This window comes from Schistocerca cancellata, chromosome 4 (genome assembly GCF_023864275.1).
Source record: "Schistocerca cancellata isolate TAMUIC-IGC-003103 chromosome 4, iqSchCanc2.1, whole genome shotgun sequence".
Lineage (NCBI taxonomy): Eukaryota > Metazoa > Arthropoda > Insecta > Orthoptera > Acrididae > Schistocerca > Schistocerca cancellata.
Genome location: NC_064629.1, coordinates 711,066,852 through 711,088,449, shown reverse-complemented (window position 1 = coordinate 711,088,449; position 21,598 = coordinate 711,066,852). Strand labels below are relative to the sequence as shown.

General features: G+C 44.9%; 1 protein-coding gene across 1 annotated transcript in view; it reads right to left on the bottom strand.

Moving 5' to 3' along the window:
- LOC126184393 (alkaline phosphatase-like) overlaps positions 1-21,598 on the bottom strand; it is a 1,034,434-nt gene that overhangs the window by 502,704 nt on the left and 510,132 nt on the right. The window contains exon 3 of the mRNA XM_049926777.1: positions 8,024-8,198. Coding sequence (XP_049782734.1) covers positions 8,024-8,198 — 175 coding nt within the window. The remainder of the gene's footprint in view (positions 1-8,023; positions 8,199-21,598) is intronic.

The following is a 21,598-nucleotide window of genomic DNA, read 5'->3' as shown; positions in this document are numbered from 1 at the left end:
CGTACTCTGTGTAAAATTGAACTGGTATCCCATCAGGTCCAGAGGCCTTTCCTCTTTTGAGCGATTTTAATTGTTTCTCTATCCCTCTGTCGTCTGTTTCGATATCTACCATTTTGTCATCTGTGCGACAATCTAGAGAAGGAACTACAGTGCAATCTTCCTCTGTGAAACAACTTTGGAAAAAGACATTTAGTATTTCGGCCTTTAGTCTGTCATCCTCTGTTTCAGTACCATTTTGGTCACAGAGTGTCTGGACATTTTTTTTTATCCACCTACCGCTTTGACATAAGACCAAAATTTCTTAGGATTTTCTGCCAAGTCAGTACATAGAACTTTACTTTCGAATTCATTGAACGCCTCTCGCATAGCCCTCCTCACACTACATTTCGCTTCGCGTAATTTTTGTTTGTCTGCAAGGCTTTGGCTATGTTTATGTTTGCTGTGAAGTTCTCTTTGCTTCCGCAGCAGTTTTCTAACTCGGTTGTTGTACCACGGTGGCTCTTTTCCATCTCTTACGATCTTGCTTGGCACATACTCATCTAACGCATTATGTACGACGGTTTTGAACTTTGTCCACTGATCCTCAACACTATCTGTACTTGAGACAAAACTTTTGTGTTGAGCCAACAGGTACTCTGAAAACAGCTTTTTGTCACTTTTTCTAAACAGAAAAATCTTCCTACCCTTTTTAATATTCCTATTTACGGCTGAAATCATCGATGCCGTAACCGCTTTATGATCGCTGATTCCCTGTTCTGCGTTAACTTTTTCAAATAGTTCGGGTCTGTTTGTCACCAGAAGGTCTAATATGTTATCGCCACGAGTCGGTTCTCTGTTTAACTGCTCAAGGTAGTTTTCAGATAAAGCACTTAAAAAAATTTCACTCGATTCTTTGTCCCTGCCACCCGTTATGAACGTCTGAGTCTCCCAGTCTATATCCGGCAAATTAAAATATCCACCCAGAACTATAACATGGTGGGGAAATCTACTCGAAATATTTTCCAAATTATCCTTCAGGTGCTCAGCCACAACAGCTGCTGAGCCAGGGGGCCTATAGAGACATCCAATTACCATGTCTGAGCCTGCTTTAACCGTGACCTTCACCCAAATCATTTCACATTTCGGATCTCCGTCAATTTCCTTCGATACTATTGCACTTCTTATCGCTATAAACACGCCTCCCCCTTCACTGTCCAGCCTGTCTCTGCGGTATACATTCCAATCTGAGTTTAGGATTTCATTACTGTTTACGTCTGGTTTCAGCCAACTTTCTGTCCCTAGTACTATATGGGCGTTGTGACCGTTTATTAATGAGAGCAGTTCTGGGACCTTTCTGTAGACGCTCCTGCAGTTTACTATTAGCACATTAATATTGTTATTCCCTGTTGCATTTCGCATACTCCTACCTTGCCGCGTCTCAGGAGGCGTCTTGTCGGGCCTAGGGAGGGGATTCTCTAACCTAAAAAACCCCCAAGTGCACTCCACACGTACTCCGCTACCCTTGTAGCCGCTTCCGGCGTGTAGTGCACGCCTGAACTATTCAGGGGGACCCTATATTTCTCCACTCGATAGCGGAGGTCGAGAAATTTGCACCCCAGATCTCCGCAGAATCGTCTGAGCCTCTGGTTTAAGCCTCCCACTCGGCTCCAAACCAGAGGACCGCGATCGGTTCTGGGAACGATACTACAAATAGTTAGCTCTGATTTCACCCCGCGAGCGAGGCTTTCCGCCTTCACCAATTCCGCCAACCGTCTGTACGAACTGAGGATGACCTCTGAACCCAGACGGCAGGAGTCATTGGTGCCGACATGAGCAACAATTTGCAGTCGGGTGCACCCAGTGCTCTCTATCGCTGCCGGTAGGGCCTCCTCCACATCTCGGATGAGACCCCCCGGTAAGCAGACAGAGTGAACACTGGCCTTCTTCCCCGACCTTCCCGCTATTTCCCTAAGGGGGGAAGGTCGGGGAAGAAGGCCAGTGTCTGTCTGTCGCGCGTCATTCGTCCCGACAACCAGAAGTGATGGTCTGGGGTGCCTTTTCTTTTCATAATAGGACAGCTTTGGTTGTCATTCAGGTACCCTTACAGTACAGTGGCACGTTGACGATATTCTACGCCTTGTTTTGTAATCCTTCATGGTAAACCATCCTGGGCTTACATTTCAGCAAGATAATGCCCAACCGTACACTGTGAGAGTTTCTATTGCTTGTCTTCGTATTTGCCAAAAAGGTAGCCAGATATCTCTCCAGCTGAGAATGTTTGGAGCATTATGGACAGGGCCCTCCAACCATCTTGGGATTTTGGCTATATAGCTCGCCAAGAATTTGACACGATGATCCTCACGAGGACATCCAATAACTCTATCAATCAATATCTATCCGAATAACTGCTTGCGTAAGGACCAGTGGCAGACCAATGCGTTATTGACTTTCTCAGTTTACGGATTTCTTTCTCTTGAATACGTCATTCAGTTTTTTCTGAAACTGTAGTCATTTGTTTGTCTGTGCATGTATATCACGCTACCGGTTTCAGTCCTATTTGGATGATTCCTTCGTGGTACGTCTTCTTTTTTGTCTTAGGGTGTACGTGTACTTGTTTGTACACGATCATTATAGGAGCGGTAGCCATAAAGTTACAATTATCATCTCGTAACAATGAAGTTGAATTATTAATATTTCGTTTTTTTACAGGTACGTGTCTGGAGTCCCGATAGACATTGGAATTCCCGTACCGCAACGCCTTAGCGCGCCGCTAGAGGACTAAAAACGAAAAATGACGCAGCCCATTTCTCAAGTGGTGCATCATACGGAAATTCGCTTTTTTACCTTTGAAGGGAAACAACACTGTAACAGTCCATGTTGAGTTGATGGAAGTGTACGAATACAACGCACCATCATATTAGGTTGGTGCATAAGTTCGTAGTGGTTAAGTTTTGCATGTTGGTATTCTGGTTTCTATGGTTTTATTTAGCGATGGTCATTTATTATTTGTAGTTCATATTTGCTATTGGAGTATACATGGTGTTATTTTGTCATTGGTAGATAGCGAGTGGAGCTATGGACGCTAGGAAATGCAGTGCAAAGTGGAGAAATCGAGCATTTCGAGTTATTCTTATTTTTGAGTTCAAAAGACGGGTGACAGCAGCGGAGATAGCCAGAAACCTAGGCGTGTATGCCACTAGTCAGAGCACGGCAAGAAAATGGTTTTCTCGTTTGAAGAAGCATCGTTTTAACGTTAGTGACTCTCCAGGTTCAGAAAGACCTTCGGGATTTGATGAACAGAGTTTAAACTCATTAATCCACAATGATCGGCAATAGTGTACTCGAGAGCTGGGAAATGTGATGAACTCTGATCATTCCACCATCGTGCGGTATTTGCATACAAGGGGGAGAATTCAAAAATTGGGTGTATATACACTACATGCTCTAAGCCAAAATAACAAAGATCATTGGGTGGACATATGTTTGTCTCTACCTGTTCATCACCAATTGGCTGGTGAACAACACCGGCCATTCCTGTTCTGCATCGTTACTGGTGACGAGAAATGGTGTCTTTATGCTAACATAAGGAAAAGAGAGGAACGGTTGAGCCCAAACGAAGCAACAACTCTCCTTACACAGACCCGAGCGCATCCACAAAAAATAATGTTATGCATGTGGTGGAACAGCGACGGTGTGTTGTACTTCTAACTGCTGCCCCGAGGTATAACCATCACATGACATATATTGTCAACAACAGAGACGTCCTGCAGACGCAGTCCAAGAACAACGACCAGGAAGACTATGTGAAGTGATGCTACTCCACGATAACGCCCGTCCGCATTCTGCTAGACTGATCAAAATACTAAAGAGGAGTTGGATTGGGAATTCATTCCACGTCCACCTTTTTCACCTAATCTTGCACCCTCAGTTTTCCACCTTTCCCTTTCTCTACCGAACAACCTTCAAGCAACTTCCTTGCCGGATGAAAATACACTCCGAACATGGCTAGACGTGTTCTTCGCCTCAAAACCACGTGATTTCTACAGTCGTGGAATCTAAAAGTTACCCCAGCGTTGACAGACTGGCCGCTGACTTCCATGACTGCTCACATCCATTAAGCTCGCCGAGCCGAGACAGCTGTGGAAATGTTGTAACAGTGCAGTCCAAATCTGACGACTTTTTAACCCCCTAATCACATTCGACGAATGCTGGATTTATCACTATGACCCAAAAACAAAGAACCAACGCAAGTAGAGGGAGCATACAGATTCATCCCTGCCGAAAAATGCGAAGACCCTACCATCATCAGGCAAGATAGATCGGTTATTTTTGGGACCACCATGGTTCGGTGCTGACAAATTACTCTCGTATGGAGAAAACCATCTCAGGAGGATCTACCGAAATATTTTGACGAGGTCCACTCCCATTCCTAACACATGTGAAAGACCTTCCACTTAACAGTCATAAAAAAGAATTGGGACCTTTTGCAGACAATGCTGTGCTATAATAAATCTGAAAAAGAGAGGAAACGATGGAAAATTTTATTAATAATGTTTTTCAAAGAATTCTTAAGTGGTTCTGTCAGAAGGCGCTCACTCTCAATTTTGAGGAAACAAACTATATTCAGCTCAGTATAACAGACAGATCTGTCACAATTGATGTAATACATAAACAGGAGTCGGTAAACCAGGTAGAATGTTCAAAATTTTAGAGTTTACGTACTGATGAAAACTTGAATTAGAAAAAGCATATTACTGATCTGTTCAAACAGTTGTGTTCAACTGTTCTTTGCATAATTGCTAGCTTTGGAAACAAACAAATCAGCCTCCTAACACATTTTGCTCATTTTCACTGACTAATATCTTACGGAAAAATTTTCTAATGTTACTCATTACTTAGAAAGTAAGCACTGATTGCAAAACATGGTACAATACAATTAATATTTGGTGTTCACTTGCGATCATCTCGTATGCTCCATCTCAAGGAGTGACGCATTTTAACTAAATGTACAGGGTGTAACGGGTATATGGGCAGATATTTTATATGTGGTACCTTAATACGCATACACATCAGTGAGTTGGCTGCTTTTTCTGTGCGACTGGCAGTCATCACACAAACACGTCCCAAATTTTACGATCTGATGTTTTCTCCATTGTCGTATCTAGGAAGCAAAGTGAACGGTTTCCTAGGACAGAATAGACTTGTCTATGCATACAACTCTAGATCAAGAAATGCCCTACATTACTCATTGTTAAAGCTACCAGCGACTCAGAAAGGACACTGAATAAGCATCTTTTGCCCAATAACATAAAATATCTAACAGAAAATCATTTCCTCTGAGCAACCAACCCCTTGTATTCGATATACGAAATTTTATTTAAAAACTGGTAAGGTACAAAAAAGTTTTAAGTGCAGTTGTACGAGAAGGACGGAAAACTGTTTCGTTCATTAATGTTAAATTTAAAAACTTAAAAATGGCCAGCATGTAGCCATCCACTGAAACTATTCATGTATACATATCGTGTAAACTGACTCGCCCCACATGTTTTCTATATGTTCAACATATGTGTGTACAAATGTGTGTGAGCTCCTAAGGGACCTTACTGCTTAGGTCATGGGTCCCTAGACTTACACACTACTTAAACTAACTTATGCTAAGAACAATACACACACCCATGCCCGAGGGAGGACTCGAACCTCCGGCGGGAGGGGCCACTCAGTCCGTGAAAAAAATCTTTCAAATAGTCTGTGGCGTATGGCATATTCCATTAGCTAGCCTACTGTCAAGAGGAAGTATCATGGGAAGCTCTCAAAGAGACTGAAACTTCATGGAAAATTAAAACTGCATGCCCAACTGGGACCTGAACTAAGGACCTTTGCCTTTCACAGGCAAGTGCGCTACGTTCGGCTTTTTGTCCCTTCCCCCAAAAGGGTAGTTTTGCACCACGACAACGCTCCAACTCATTCCGCACTGGACGCTTCTTTCGGATATAAAATTTTGCCTGGGTATTCTGATGATATGACACCTAGTGTTTTCTTAATCTTCCCTCAAATGAAAAAACCATTGCATAGCAGGAATTTCCAGAAAGAGGAAGAGCTGATTTATTAGGTGGAACGTTTGCTGGACAGCCTAAATGCCGACACGTACACTGATCAGCCAGAACATTATGACCACCGACCTACTATCGATATAACCCGTCCAGGCTATAGCATCGTCACCTGGCGAGGAATGACTGCTAGTCAGACACACATACGATGCATGTGATATCAGTGAGCGAGCTGTCCGTGAACAGAATGTCGCAGGATTACAATCTATCTGAGTTTGACCGAGGGCAGATTGTGATGTCCCAGAGGTTCGGCACGAGCATTTCAGAAACTGCGCGAGTTGTCGCGTGTTCAAGGATGATGATTATGTTGGTTTGCGGGGCGCTCAACACCGAGGTCATCAAAGCCCGTACAAGTCCCCAATCTTTCCAGTTCCAATCTCGTCACTTCACGAATGTTGACGAGGTGATGAGGACAATATAAACACCCAGTCCGTGGGCGGAGAAAATCTCCGATCCGGTCGGGAATCGAACCTGGGACCCCGTGATCCAGAGGTTGGTGTTCGAGGAGTGCTGTGATGAGTGTTTTCTACACGTGGCAAAACCAAGGTGAAACCAGGTCCAGACGCCGTGGGGTTGGACGGCCACCCTTCCTTACGGATGTCGGACGTCGTAGGCTGGGCAGACTGGTGAAACAGGACAGGCGGTGAAATGTGATGGAACTAACATCAGACTGTAATGCTGTGTCTGTGTCTGTACACCCAGTGCACCAAACACTACCAACGATGGAGCTCTGCAGCCGTCCACCCATTCATGTGCCAGTGTTAACGCCATGACATTGGCATGTGACAATCGGCACCGGACGTTGGCGCAGTGTCAGAGCATTGCATGGTCTGATGAATCCCGATACATTCTTGATCATGCCATTCGGAGGGAACGAATCCGTCGTCTTCCAGTGGAACAGCTGGTGGCGGCTGCGTTCTGCCCCAGGAAACATGTAAGTGGGCATCCATGGGTCCAGTGGAGCTCGTGCAAGTCACCATGACAGCCAAGGAGTATAATACACTGGTTGCAGACAATATACACCCCTTACTGACGGCCGGCCGATGTGGCCGAGCGGTTCTAGGCGCTACAGTCTGGAACCGCGCGACCGCTACGGTCACAGGTTCGAATCCTGCCTCGGGCATGGATGTGTGTGATGTCCTTAGGTTAGTTACGTTTAAGTGGTTCTAAGTACTAGGGTACTGATGACCTCAGAAGTTAAGTCCCATAATGCTCAGACCCATTGGAGCCTCACTGACGATCGTGTTTCCCGATGGCAATGGAATTTTTCAGCAAGAGGAGGAGGAGGAGGAGAAGAAGATTAGTGTTTAACGTCCCGTCTACAACGAGGTCATTAGAGATGGAGCGTAAGTTCGGATTATGGAAGGCTGGGGAAGGTAATCGGCCGTGCCCTTTCAATGGAACCAACCCGTTATTTGCCTGAAGTGGTTTGATGAACACAGTGGCGAGTTCTGATTGGTATGCTGTTCTCCCAACTCGCCAGATATGAACCCATCGAACACATCTGTGATGTGATTGAACGTGGCGTCGGAGCGCATCGCCCCCCTCCCCGGAATTTATGGGATGTGTGTGGTTTGTGTGTGCATATGTGGTGCCAATTCTCTCCAGCGACCTACCAAAGCCTCATTGCTCCCATGCCGCGACACGTCATCGCTGTTATCAATGCCAAAGGTGGACATACCGGGTAGTAGGTAGGTGGTCATCAAGTCTGGCTGATCAGTGTACATCCAAGTTCTCGGCCAAGTCATTCATCGTTCAGAAAAATGGGTCACAATCAAGGATAAATATGCAGAGAAGGACTGACACCACAACAAGTTTCATGGTCGGTGATTGAAGGTGATTGAGCTGGTAAATAAAGCGTAATGAATTAGTCATTAACGACGTTAACATATTATATTAGTCGAATTGGCCAGCTGAATGCATGATATTAGCCTGACCTTTGTGTTGGGCCCAGTAGAGCAGCGAGGGCACGCGCGACGTGTGGCTGGACGGGCAGTCCTCGAAGCGCGCGCGCGCGTCCAGCCCCACCGTCTCTCGGTTCGCCTTCACTCCGCACAGCAGCGCCGTCGCACACGCCGAAGACTCGCCCGTCTGCGCGTCGGCGTTGTACGTCTGCAACGACCACACTGACGCTAGTACTCTCCATGCCACGAAAACATCACTCCTGTTACCATCTTCGAATTAATGTTCCTAGTTCGAAGTGACTATATGTAAGTTATATATGTAAGCCTATAATCATTGTTTTATTTATCCTGGCAATTTTAGGGCTATCGGGCAATTTCTTACATCAAACCAAATTATTCTGAATATTTTTCATTACTTTCAGTACAATAAGCATATTACAAATCACAACTAATATACATTATCATAAAATGTCATAAAAAGTACAGAAAGAAAAAAAAACCTTCGTATATCCATAATTAAAACGGACGACTTGGGACGTCACCTGGTATAATATATGTTAAAAAATGATGCAATTCCTCCAGGTGTATTAAGGTGTTGGTTTTATTGGCAACTAGTTTCGATGTTGTTACAACATCATCTTCAGGCCCATGTGTCTAACACATACTATTACTGAAACTTCCTGGCAGATTAAAACTGTGTGCCCGACCGAGACTCGAACTCGGGACCTTTGCCTTTCGCGGGCAAGTGCTCTACCATCTGAGCTACCGAAGCACGACCCACGCCCGGTCCTCACAGCGGTCGAGCACTTCAGTTCGGCGCTAGCGACCGTGCGAAGCGGAGGTCCGATACTTCCGCCTGTGCGGCGTGTGCGAGTGTTTGTTTACTTGTGGACTTAGTCTGCGCGCGGGCTAGTAACAACTAACAACGATCATGGCGAACAAGTACAGGAAAACTACATTACGATTCAATTTCTGCAAAGACGACGAACGACCAAAGGCTTTAGCAGTGGAACGATTCATTCGAGAGGAAGGCAAGATACCGCCAAACGATATTGTCGGAATTCACCTGTCCATCATTAGTCCCACGGTGTATGTTAAGATGGTAAATGACGCGGCGTGTGAGAGAATTCTACAGGCGAAAAAAGCAGGTCTCCGATTTTGCCATAGTGACGGGAATGTCGGCACGGTAACTGTAGAACATGCTGGTCTGGGTGTACGGACAATACGTGTTTTTGAGCTGCCATTTGAGCTCCAGGCTGAAGAAGTTATCGAGGCTTTTAAGCCATACGGCACGGTACATGGTCACACGGCAGAACGCTGGACACAATTCGCCACGTACCCCGTTCTTAACGGAGTGCGACAGATCACTATTGATCTTCAGAAGCATGTACCGTCCTATCTGACAATTGGTGGTTGTCGGGCGGTGGTGATTTACGATGGTCAACCACGTACATGTTCTGGCTGTGGCCAGGAGGGACACCTCAGGTCGAACTGTATGCAACGGCGGATTACGCAACTGCCTTCAGATGTGCGGGAGCCGTCGCCGGCGATGACAGTACTACCGACCACCTATGCCAAAGCCCTCACTGCGTCCGCTGATGACCGAAAGGACACAGCCCCGGTGGAAGATCAAGATGGCACTCTCCGAAACCTTGTCGCAGACGTCGGGATGACAGAGGATGCTGCTCCATCGAGCATACGATCTACGGCGACAACATCAGATGAGACCGAACTCCCGCCAAGTACACCGATATTACACGAAGCAGTTCCAGTCACTACGGATGCTGTTCCGTCTGGAACGCACTCTGAGACGACAACATCAGTTTCGACCGAACTCCCGCCAAGTACGACGATGGGACTCGAAACACTTCCACTTCCTACGGATGCTTTTCTGTCGGGCAGCCGTGATTCCCTACAATCTGAGGACACGGAAGGAAGATCACGCAAACAACGTTCCCCGAAAAGGAGGAAACGGCGGCGTCGCACGACATCTCCTCGGGATGACTCCCCTTGCCCCGACGACGATGTGCATGTGGACCAAGACGACACAACAGCCTCTACGAAACAGGATGAGGCAATGGGAACTGTTCGATCAGACCCACAGCGGTCTGTCACATTGACGGCACCGGGACGTGATGATGCTGAAGAGGAATCACAGCCAGTTGGCGCTCCAGACGCAGATGCTGTAGCTATGGACACGAATATATCACAGCCTGAAAAGATGTGGTATGACGATATTGAGGAGGCGCCAGACGTCATACAGAGGCAGCCGGCACTCAAGAAGACGGCCTAATAATTGCTGAAGGTGAAGGGAGAGGGGCGAGAGAACGTCTTCTAACTCAGCCCCCAGCGCCGATGCAGGGAGATGTTGTTGCGCCTCGACAGAGTGGGATTCAACGCCATGCGAACCGTATTGCGACATTAAATATAAATGACGTGCGTTCACCGGCCAAAATACACCTACTGAAGGAAACTATTTGGGCATCTGATGTAGATATTGCTTTGCTGCAGGAAGTCCACATAGCTGCACTCCCAGACATCGCAGGCTACCAATCCTATTCGTCACATGGAGATCACAATGGGAGTGGGGTGGCAGTTTACGTGCGAGATGGCTTCCCAGTGGAAAACGTGTGTTATCTTCCGTCGGTCAGAGGAATGGCTTTCACGACGTTTGGGACACGCATCATCAATCTTTATGCACCGTCGGGAAATATTCAGCGGCGGGAAAGGGCGCGATTTTATGCAGAGGACATTGCCCCACTATTCTATGGACGTTATGAATGTGTAATAATTGATGGAGATTTCAACTGTGTTCTCAGCCAGAAAGACCAATGGCCGCAAGCAAACATCAGCCAGGAGTTGCGAATCGTTGTCAACGACCTTGTACTTAGTGACACGTGGGAATTACGACATGGAGATGCACCGGGGTACACCTATGTGACAAGTCATTCGGCGAGCAGATTAGATCGCATTTATATCTCACGGGCTCATGCAAATGATGTCCAGGATGCGGAACGCTGGCCATTGGCATTTTCCGATCACAGCGCTTACATCTGTACGGTGCTTCTTCCCCGTAGAGAGGTGTGGAACAGTAAGGCCCCGTGGAAACTAAACATTCAACATCTACATGATCCTGAATGCCGCCAACGGATCCTTGAGACATGGATGATGTGCGAGCGAAGGGTTGGAAGGTATACGACGATGCTTGATTGGTGGCTGACTTGTGCTAAACCGGCGCTTCGCCGTACGTTCATATCATATAGCAGGGAGATGGCAGAATGGCACCGCGGTACGACCGACTTTTATTTTGCAGCGCTGCGCGACCTGGACGATGGTCCGCCGGGACAGGACGTCTGGATCGAACGCAAAAGGATAAAAGCTAAACTAGTGGCTTTAGCTCGGAAACATCTTCAGGGAACCATGGTGCGCGCCAGATGTCACGATACGATAAGGCACGAGATTACTTCCATGCACCACGTCGTGAATGAACGAAAGCACCGACGACACGTTCTGGTACAGGAATTAATTACCTGCAAAGACCGAAGAGTGACGCGTCAAGCGGACATTGTCTCTGCATTCGTCGACCATTACCAATACATCTATCGGGAAAGAAGCAGCCCATGTCGATGACCTCGACCGTATAGCCACATACGTCTCCCGCACACTGACGGTGGAAGCCGCGGGAACCTTACTGGAAGCCATTAGCTGTGAGGAAGTACATGATGCGATCGCACAAGGTGCGTTGAATCGGTCCCCAGGCATTGATGGGCTTCCTGCTGAATTTTATCGAGAATTTCGCAACGAAATGGCACCGCGATGTACGGAAATGTACAACGAGATGTTAAATTCCGATGCGCCTATTCCACCGGTTTTTATGGAAGGCCTCTTGGTGCCAGTACATAAACCGAAGCCAGGAATTACGGTCACACATTACCGCCCCATCACCCTGCTTAATGCCGACTATAAGATCTTTGCACGGTTGCTTGCGTCGCGATGTCGTATGTTAATTCGTAGCGTTCTCTCTCCAGAACAGACAAAATCGGGTGGATCGGCGAATGTGCAAACAGCTACTGGCGAATGCCGTGATGTGATAGCGCTGGCTGAGGAGTGCCGGCTTAAAGCGGCGATGGTGGCGGTTGATTTTGACAGTGCTTTTGATAAGGTGCGCCACAACTATCTGTACGCTGTACTGGAACAAATGGGATTTCCAGACCTTTTACTGGTCTCATTAGAAGGATTTATGGGGGTGCACAATCCTTGGTACAGGTTAATGGGCGTATAGCAGGGCCCATTCAAATTCGACGATCCATTCGACAGGGCTGCCCTCTTTCGATGCTGCTGTTCGCGATAGCGTTGGAACCATTAATTGGGAGGCTAACCAATTCTCTTTCTGGGATGGAACTGCGGGGCTACACCTTCAAATGTCGTGCCTATGCGGACGACCACCTGCTGCTCGTTCGTTCTGAGGAAGAGGTTAAGACGGTCCTTGAACTGTTGTTGGACCACAATGTGACGGCGGGTAGTGCAGTGAACATGAACAAATCGGCGTCAATGCCGGTTGGAAGGGGCCTAACGCCGGAAGAAATCAGTCCGTTTCCTTATGTGCAACGATTCCGCTATCTCGGCATAGACTTTACCTCATCTGTAAAACATACTGCGGCAGTTAACTACCGACGTATTTTGCAGACAACACGTACCATGGTCCGAAAACATCTCCTACGGCGCCTTGATCCTTTGCAGCGAGTCGAGTATCTGAACACTTACGTGGTTTCTCGAATGGTGCATATTTCGCAGATCCTGCCACTACCACTCATGCTCGGACGTCGACTTCTATCAGCACTATGCTATTTTGTGATGATTGGATCGCCCCTCAAGGTGCGATACGAAACGCTCACGCTCCCTACGGACAAGGGGGGACTCGGACTTACGAATGTTCACTGCCGAGCGACGGCGCTCCTTCTAGCCACGATGTACAAGCAATGGCGTAGTGGACGTGATTCCCTTACATCCCGCTTACTGGATCTCCTGGTTACAGCGTCCCTCACACCTCTGGTGGCGGTGCGCAACATTACGCCACATTTTGCGCATGTATCAACATTTATCGTGGAACTTAGTTATATCAGAGACGAGCTTCCGCGTACGAGACCGCCATGCGCGAAGGATTTTTATGTTTGGCTGCTGCGACGGATAAGTCGTCATTGAACTGAAACACCCCAGGTTGCATTGGCCGAAGATTTGGAGACATGTGCACCAAAAATTCCTTCCTACCTTCGTTCGGGCACTGTGGTTCTCTGTCGCCTGTAGCAAGTTCAACACCAACCAACGGCTCCATTCAATTGGACTAGTGGACACTCCACTATGCCCGAAATGTCGCCAAGTGGATGACGACCATCACCGCTTAACTTTTATCGCGGCGGAGGACGTCTGGCTCTTAGGGAGACAGATGGTGGCTTGCTACCTCCGTGTGACCCCGCAACATATTACACCTGCTTCCTTCTTACATCCAGAGAGTGACTTCTTTCCGGAAACTAAATCACAGTCGATCATCTGGGTCAAAGGTTGGACGATCGCGTACCTCTATGGGGATGCTGCCAAGTCGCGACTTGACTTTTGGTATTTCTTTCAGCAAGCCTACAATGAGGTTCATAGATGGTCACACTATCGGAAAACCTTTGCCAACTATCTTCAGGCAGTCTTCCACGACCCTCCACGCAGTTGGGATGTGCCAGGTGCAGTCGGTGTGCACATTTGACAGCTGATAATGAACCTCACGTTTCTCTCACCACTCAATATGTAATTCACATACTATACGATGAAATGATCTACATGTTCCTTTTAACAGAGTGATCTTTATTGAAAATAAATAAATAAATAAATAAAAACAACATCCCTGTTCCTTTAAATTTGTTATTTGTTTTAATTTTTTTTTTTTTTTTTTTTTTTGGCAGAGGATACGTTTCATTTAGTGTTTGTGAACTGCCTAATTTTGTATCCAAATAGAATACCAATTAAAAAACATAAAAATAAAAAAATAAAAAAAGATGGTAGAAAAAAACAAAAAAGCGTGTTCGGTCAGAGGGTTAGCTGCCCTCCGTAGTAAAAAAAAAAAAAAAAAAAAAAAGAGATGATAGAGCACTTGCTCGCAAAAGGCAAAGGTCTCAAGTTCGAGTCTCGGTCGGGCACACAGTTTTAATCTGCCAGGAAGTTTCATATCAGCGCACACTCCACTGCAGAGTCAAAATCTCATTCTACATACGAGGTGCATTCAAGTTCTAAGGCCTCCGATTTTTTTTCTCTGGACTGGAAAGAGATACAAACATGCGCATTGTTTTAAAATGAGGCCGCGTTCATTGTCAATACGTCCCAGAGATGGCAGCACCGTACGGCAGATGGAATTTTACTGCCAGTGGCGAGAATGAGAACTGTTTTAAATACTTAAAATGGCGACGTTTTCCTTACTTGAACAGCGTGCAATCATTCGTTTACTGAATTTGCGTGGTATGAAACCAATTGAAATTCATCGACAGTTGAAGGAGACATGTGGTGATGGAGTTATGGATGTGTCGAAAGTGCGTTCGTGGGTGCAACAGTTTAATGAAGGCAGAACATCGTGTGACAACAAACCGAAACAACCTTGGGCTCGCACAAGTCAGTCTGATGACATGATCGAGAAAGTGGAGAGAATTGTTTTGGGGGATCGCCGAATGACTGTTGAACAGATAGCCTCCAGAGTTGGCATTTCTGTGGGTTCTGTGCACACAATCCTGCATGACGACCTGAAAATGCGAAAAGTGTCATCCAGGTGGGTGCCACGAATGCTGACGGACGACCACATGGCTGCCCGTGTGGCATGTTGCCAAGCAATGTTGACGCGCAACGACAGCATGAATGGGACTTTCTTTTCGTCGGTTGTGACAATGGATGAGACGTGGATGCCATTTTTCAATCCAGAAACAAAGCGCCAGTCAGCTCAATGGAAGCACACAGATTCACCGCCACCAAAAAAATTTCGGGTAACCGCCAGTGCTGAAAAAATGATGGTGTCCATGTTCTGGGACAGCGAGGGCGTAATCCTTACCCATTGAGTTCCAAAGGGCACTACGGTAACAGGTGCATCCTACGAAAATGTTTTGAAGAACAAATTCCTTCCTGCACTGCAACAAAAACGTCCGGGAAGGGCCGCGCGTGTGCTGTTTCACCAAGACAACGCACCCGCACATCGAGCTAACGTTACGCAACAGTTTCTCCGTGATAACAACTTTGAAGTGATTCCTCATGCTCCCTACTCACCTGACCTGTCTCCTAGTGACTTTTGGCTTTTTCCAACAATGAAAGACCCTCTCCGTGGCCGCACATTCACCAGCCGTGCTGCTATTGCCTCAGCGATTTTCCAGTGGTCAAAACAGACTCCTAAAGAAGCCTTCGCCGCTGCCATGGAATCATGGCGTCAGCGTTGTGAAAAATGTGTACGTCTGCAGGGCGATTACGTCGAGAAGTAACGCTAGTTTCATCGATTTCGGGTGAGTAGTTAATTAGAAAAAAAATCGGAGGCCTTAGAACTTGAATGCACCTCGTACTATTACTGTCAACAAGTATGGGCCTGAAGATGATGTAACAACATCGAAACTAGTTGCCAAAAAAACCAACACCTTAATACAGCTGGAGGAATTACGTCATTTTTTAACATAGAAAAAAACTATTTACATTAGTTCATGAGATGTACAACAATAGATACAAATTACAGGAGGTAGATTTAAACCATGAAGGCCAGCAACAACGGACATGACAGAAGGTTGGGGGGCAAGAATGAGAGAAAAAGGAACGTGATGAAACATAATTAATGAAGATAGGGAAAAATAAAGTTAGGTGAATGAAAAGAGAAAAAGTGGGAGAAGATGGGGGCATTTGCTTTACTATCTGACAGAGGGAAAAGTGGCCATAAAGTAAGTCCAAACAGTATTCGTCTAGCGGTATATTTTGTTTTTTCAAAAAGTAAAGCTGTGGCACCCGAAAAGAAGCGAATATAAAACATGAAGACCCAGTCCTATAAAAAGTAGCACAGTAAATCACTTTTATTGTAAAACAGGGAAAAAGATACATTAATAGCGATAATAAGGTTAACAAAGCAGAAAGCATCTTAAAAATGTTACTTTATAAAGTATTCGTCCACCATCTGAATATGCCTAAAATTCGCGCCCAGGGGTGAAACTTCAATGCTGACTCACAGCACACTCTAGCGTCAACCGTCTACAACAACGGTCTGCCACCTGTTGTTTTGAGAGGCGTCGGGCCAGTGCAGTTTGCAACAACGGTCGTAGTGAGACGATCCTAACTGAGAGAGATCTTATTCTACGCTTGCATAATCAGTAAAAATCCTCTTACGATGCAGTCTCATCTTGCTGTTAACACCTTAAATTCTTATGAAGTGTTATGATGACATGTAATATAACGGGGCATCACAAAAGTAATCGCCATAGCTGTTAATACATTTATCCCACTTTGAGACAAGATGATCAATGCCTTCGTGGAAAAATGTCTGTGGCTGCCCACGGAACCGTGTTTGCGCCTCTTCTTCCGAAGCAAATCATTGGCCACGAATGACGTTTTCAGAGCTCCAAAAATATCAAAATCGCATGAGGAGAGATCAGGACTGTATGGAGGATGTCTAAGAGCTTTCCAGTGAAACTTCTATAGCGTAGTCGAAATAACGTTAGAAAGATGTCATTATCCTGCAACAGAGTGATGGCGTCAGTCAATGTTCCAGGGCGTTTCTACTTGATAGCGCGCTTCAGTTTTTGGAAAGTGTCTTTTAAAGTACGTTAAGTATCTTTAACCCTAGTCTGATGTTTTCAAAAAATGGTTCAAATGGCTCTGAGCACTATGGGACTTCACTTCCGAGTTCATCAGTCCCCTAGAACTTAGAACTACTTAAACCTAACTAACCTAAAGACACCACACACATCCATGCCCGAGGCAGGATTCGAACCTGCGACCGTAGTGTCTGATGTTTTCATTTCCTATTTCGTCTCTGACGCTATATCCAGCCGCTCGACAGGGGAACTTCATTTTTGTTGTTGCAATATCTCTCTTCTTCTTCTTCTTCTTCTTCTTCTTCTTCTTTAGAGCTTAATTCTCACAAACATACATCAAAGGCACTTCCATCACTGTATATAATTTCATTTGTGTGTCTTTTCTTGTTTTGTAGGTGATCATTGTGTTCAAAGTGTCATATGTCAACTGGGAATTATCTAATATATTCCTCAGATTCTCATCTTAATCATAAGCAATCAAACATTATAAACAGATAAATTTCTGGCCTGTTGGATTATGTCATTATTAGTTACAATCTTGTTACAGACTGGTTGCTTTCCCTTGAATATCATTAGCCTTGAATTACTGAAAAGTAGCTTAAGCTGAAAAGTTGATGAGTGGGCAGTTGTACGTCGGTCTCGTTGCCTGCATGTAAGATTTAACCGTCAGAACGTAACATAGTGTTACAATTGTCATGACAGTTCTAAAATGTTTATTGTTTTTAATATTTATTGTCATTGTTTTGCCAGTCTTTTATAGCTGAGTCTACATAGATATTAAAAACAGTTCGGTGATAATGGGCATTGTTGTTTCAACACTCTGGTTTACAATATCATCCGAGGATCATCTTCCCTCGTCGTCAACACATATGAGAGTATCGATATATTACCTGTATATGAGTTCTGTTAGATTGTGTGGGTAGCTCTTGTCCTTCATTCCCTTATCTTAACTCACTAATTCTTACAGCGTAGGCTCGAGATGGAAGCGTTCCGCCAGTTAATTACTTAGTTGGATGGTTATTGGCATATCCCGTGGATAATATTTGCGGCAGCTCCCTGTGATGTGGAATGTATCAGTAGATTTACAGAGGAGATACTTTAAACACTTAAATCTGTGAGAGATGCCAGTCAGTCGTGTCTTCATAGCTCAGTCGGTAAAAGCATTGTCCGCGAAAGACGAAGTTCCGTGTTTAACGCGAGGTCTAGAACACAGTTACAATCTGACAAGAAGTTTCAAAGCAGCGCAATTTCCGCTGTAGAGAGAAATATTCGTTCCAGGTACTTTAACTTCGCGGAAAAAAATCTTTACATACTGTCCATTAACGTAACTGAATTATAATTTCAATTTACAATAAAATTTAATACGTACAACCTAACCACATACGGATAAATCCATTAAGAAAGTAATCTATAGAGTACACAGAAATGTCGAGAGTACATTATTTCATTTTATTTATAAAACTTCTGGTCTGGTGTTCCATGCTAGAGTGAATTATTGAATTATGAGTGCTTTACACGCCATTTCGGTGGATTAACGTGAGATAACGCAATATTGCACGTGGGTTTTTCGTAAAAATCACAGCCCTCGGCACGGAAATATTCCACGGCTAGGCTTCAAACTCGATAAGACGCTTTCAGGGAATTCCATATGTAATTGAAAAGCAATCCGATTATTATTTCCGCGTCCTGTGGTGCAAGCAATGCGGAGCAGCCGTTAACGCCGCTGCCTGGCGCGCTGCGGGCGTCTCTTCAAACCCGGTCACAAGCAATTATTTGTTATTTAGTATTTATATTTCTAAAAGGTTCTCGAAATTTCATACGACTGTAATGTTTATATATTCCGGAATATTCGATGTTTGTGTAAATAGCAGTCTCCGTTCAGGAAGCAGTTCAGTTATGTCTGCGCGTTGGTGTCCGTTATAAACATCCTTTTATTGCTACGTGTTGTATTTCATTGACTACCCTTCTTTCGGATTTTGACTCGATTGCTGTTACGGCGTGACAATATTGACACAAATCTGTACGCAATCAGACTTTACATTACGTAAACTATGTGATTTGCTTTTTCGCAGCAACAGCGTAAAGCGGCACAGAATTTCAAGCAATAAACTTCTGCATACCATTGGTAGACACAGTTGTTATTATTGCGTCGCCTAGTAGACAAATGTTTTTCATACCAAAAGAAGTTCTACTTCGACTTGCGGAAAAACCTACAGGCACCTTTTTCAGGTTCCGCATAACTTTAATCAGTTACATCTTGGAGTTGACTGGCTAGTTCCATAGTAAAAGCAACGTAAATCCTCCAGGCGGGCTAGGGCCAAATCCCTTCGGCCATGAATAATGTAGTGGATTACCAAGTGGTAGCATGCCGACGGAACTTTGGCGATGATTATACCTCAAAAATGTGTGGATATATTCAAACTGACTTATAATGTAAGACAGGCGTGCTGAGCATTGAATAATTACAAATACCGATAAAGAAAGGTAAATTCTGATACAATCAAACACAAAAATGGACTCAATGTTTCTGAAACCTATCTGTCTAACTAAATAGTTACATCAAGATACCTTCCTTTAGGAATGTGGAATGAACTCAACGACTGTGATATAACTTTCAAAAGGATGTAACACAGCAATCTGTCGTCCTTTCAAGCTTCATTAAAGCAAATCTAGATTTTGGCTAGTAGTTAGCCATTATCGATACAGTATTTCAGAGTTCTAATACACGTCCTAGTACACCAGTCCCCAGTCGGGCTCCTGTCACATTTCATTCAAGTAGTCTTGAATGAACTGTTTCAATGGTCTTATTGCAGATGGGCGGAAACAGTAAACTACAATCCTTAAATTTTTCTTGGGAGCCGCCAGTAAAACATTCATAACTTCCAGCTATTGTAGTTAACTTTGGTAACGTTTAATTGATGAAAGGAGAATTATAAATGCAGCAGATGAAGCAGGCGAAAGGGAATACAAACGTTTAAAAAATAAGATCGATAGCAACTGCAAAACTGCTAATGAGGAATGGAAAGAGGACGAATTTAAGGATTTTCACTAGCGGAAAGATAGATACAGTCTACAGGGAAATTAAAGAGGCCTTCGGAGAGAGGAGAAGCAACTATATGAATGTCATGGGTTCAGATGGTAAACCAGTTCTAAGCAAAGAAGGGAAAGCTGAAAGGTAGAATGAGTATATAGAGGTATATACAAGGGAGATGAACTTGAAAGCAATATTATAGAAAGGGAAGTGGACGTAGATTGAAGATGATATGGGAGATATGATACTGTGAGAAGAATTTCACAAAGCTCTCAGAGATCTAAGTCGAAACAAGGCCCCGGGAGTAGATGATACTCCGTCAGAACTATTAATAGCCTTGGGGGAGCCAGCCATAACGAACCTCTTCCATCTCGTGTGCAGGATGTATGCGACAGGCGAAATACCCTCAGATTTCAAGAAGAATCAATAACTATGATTCCAAAGAAACCAGTTTGTGACAGGAGTGAAAATTACCGAAGAATCAGTTTAAGAAGTCACGGTTGCAAAATAATAAAACTGCTAGAAGCAGACCTCTTGGAAGATCAATTTGGATTCCGGAAAAATGTAGGAGCACGTGAGGCAGTACTGACCCTACTAATTATCTTAGAAGATAGGTTATGGAAAGGCGAACCTAAGTTTATAGCATTTGTGGACTTAGAGAAAGCTTTTGAAAATGTTGACTGGAATACTCCCTTTGAAATTCTGAAGGTAGGAGAGGTAAAATACAGGGCGCGAAAGGCTATTTACAACTCATACAGAAACAAGAAGGTAGTTATGAGTCGAGGGGTATGACAGGGAAGGTTCAAATGGCTCTGAGCACTATGGGACTTAACATCTCAGGTCATCAGTCCCCTAGAACTTAGAACTATTCAAACCTAACTAACCTAAGGACATCCACACATCCATGCCCGAAGCAGGACTCGAACCTGCGACCGTAGCAGCAGCGCGGTTCCGGACTCAAGCGCCTAGAACCGTTCAGCCACAGCGGCCGGTCGCCGTTTTTCAGCCTAGAGAATATTTAAAAATATCATAAGAAGATAATAACTAATAAAAGCAATCGATAAAAAAGTGACTTTTTAAATTGTAAAAAGGCGGAAATTTGTGGAAGTTAAAATATAAAATAAAGAGCTGGCGATGGTAATTAAGATACACAAGAAGCAGACAGGTACAACAGTTGTAGACAATTAAAAAAACACGGCACCAGTCTGGTTTCTGTCTGCAAGAGACAAAAATTCACACCTACCGACAGTATGGCTTCTGTTCGCAACACTTCAGAAAAGACGCACAACACTTAACACTCACTTAAAATACTGCACTAAAACGTTGGCACAGAGATGAGACACCACAGCCTAAGGCAGATTGGGGGGGGAGGGGGAAGAGGACCTGGACAGATGAGGGGAAAAAAGGGGGGGAGGAGAAGGAAAAGCAAAGTGGGTGAGGAGCCGATGGAGGGAGATGACTCATAATGGGGGAGGGTGCAGGATTGATGTGAGAGGGAGTGGGGAAAGGCAGAGGAGGGGAATGCAAAAGGACTTTGGAGAGAGAAGGGAGTCAAAGAGAGGGTAGACAGGGAAGAGGGAAAAACAGGATGCGAAGGGGAAGAGGGAGCCTGGGAAAAGGACAGAGGTAGGGATCGGGAAGTGAGGATCAGAGTTGATAGGAGAGACAAATGGAGGGAGGGAGGACATCCTCCAGGAGGAGGAGTTGACAGAAGCAACCTTGAGAATGGAGATGAAGTGTATACAGGTGGAGGGTAGGTGTGACACA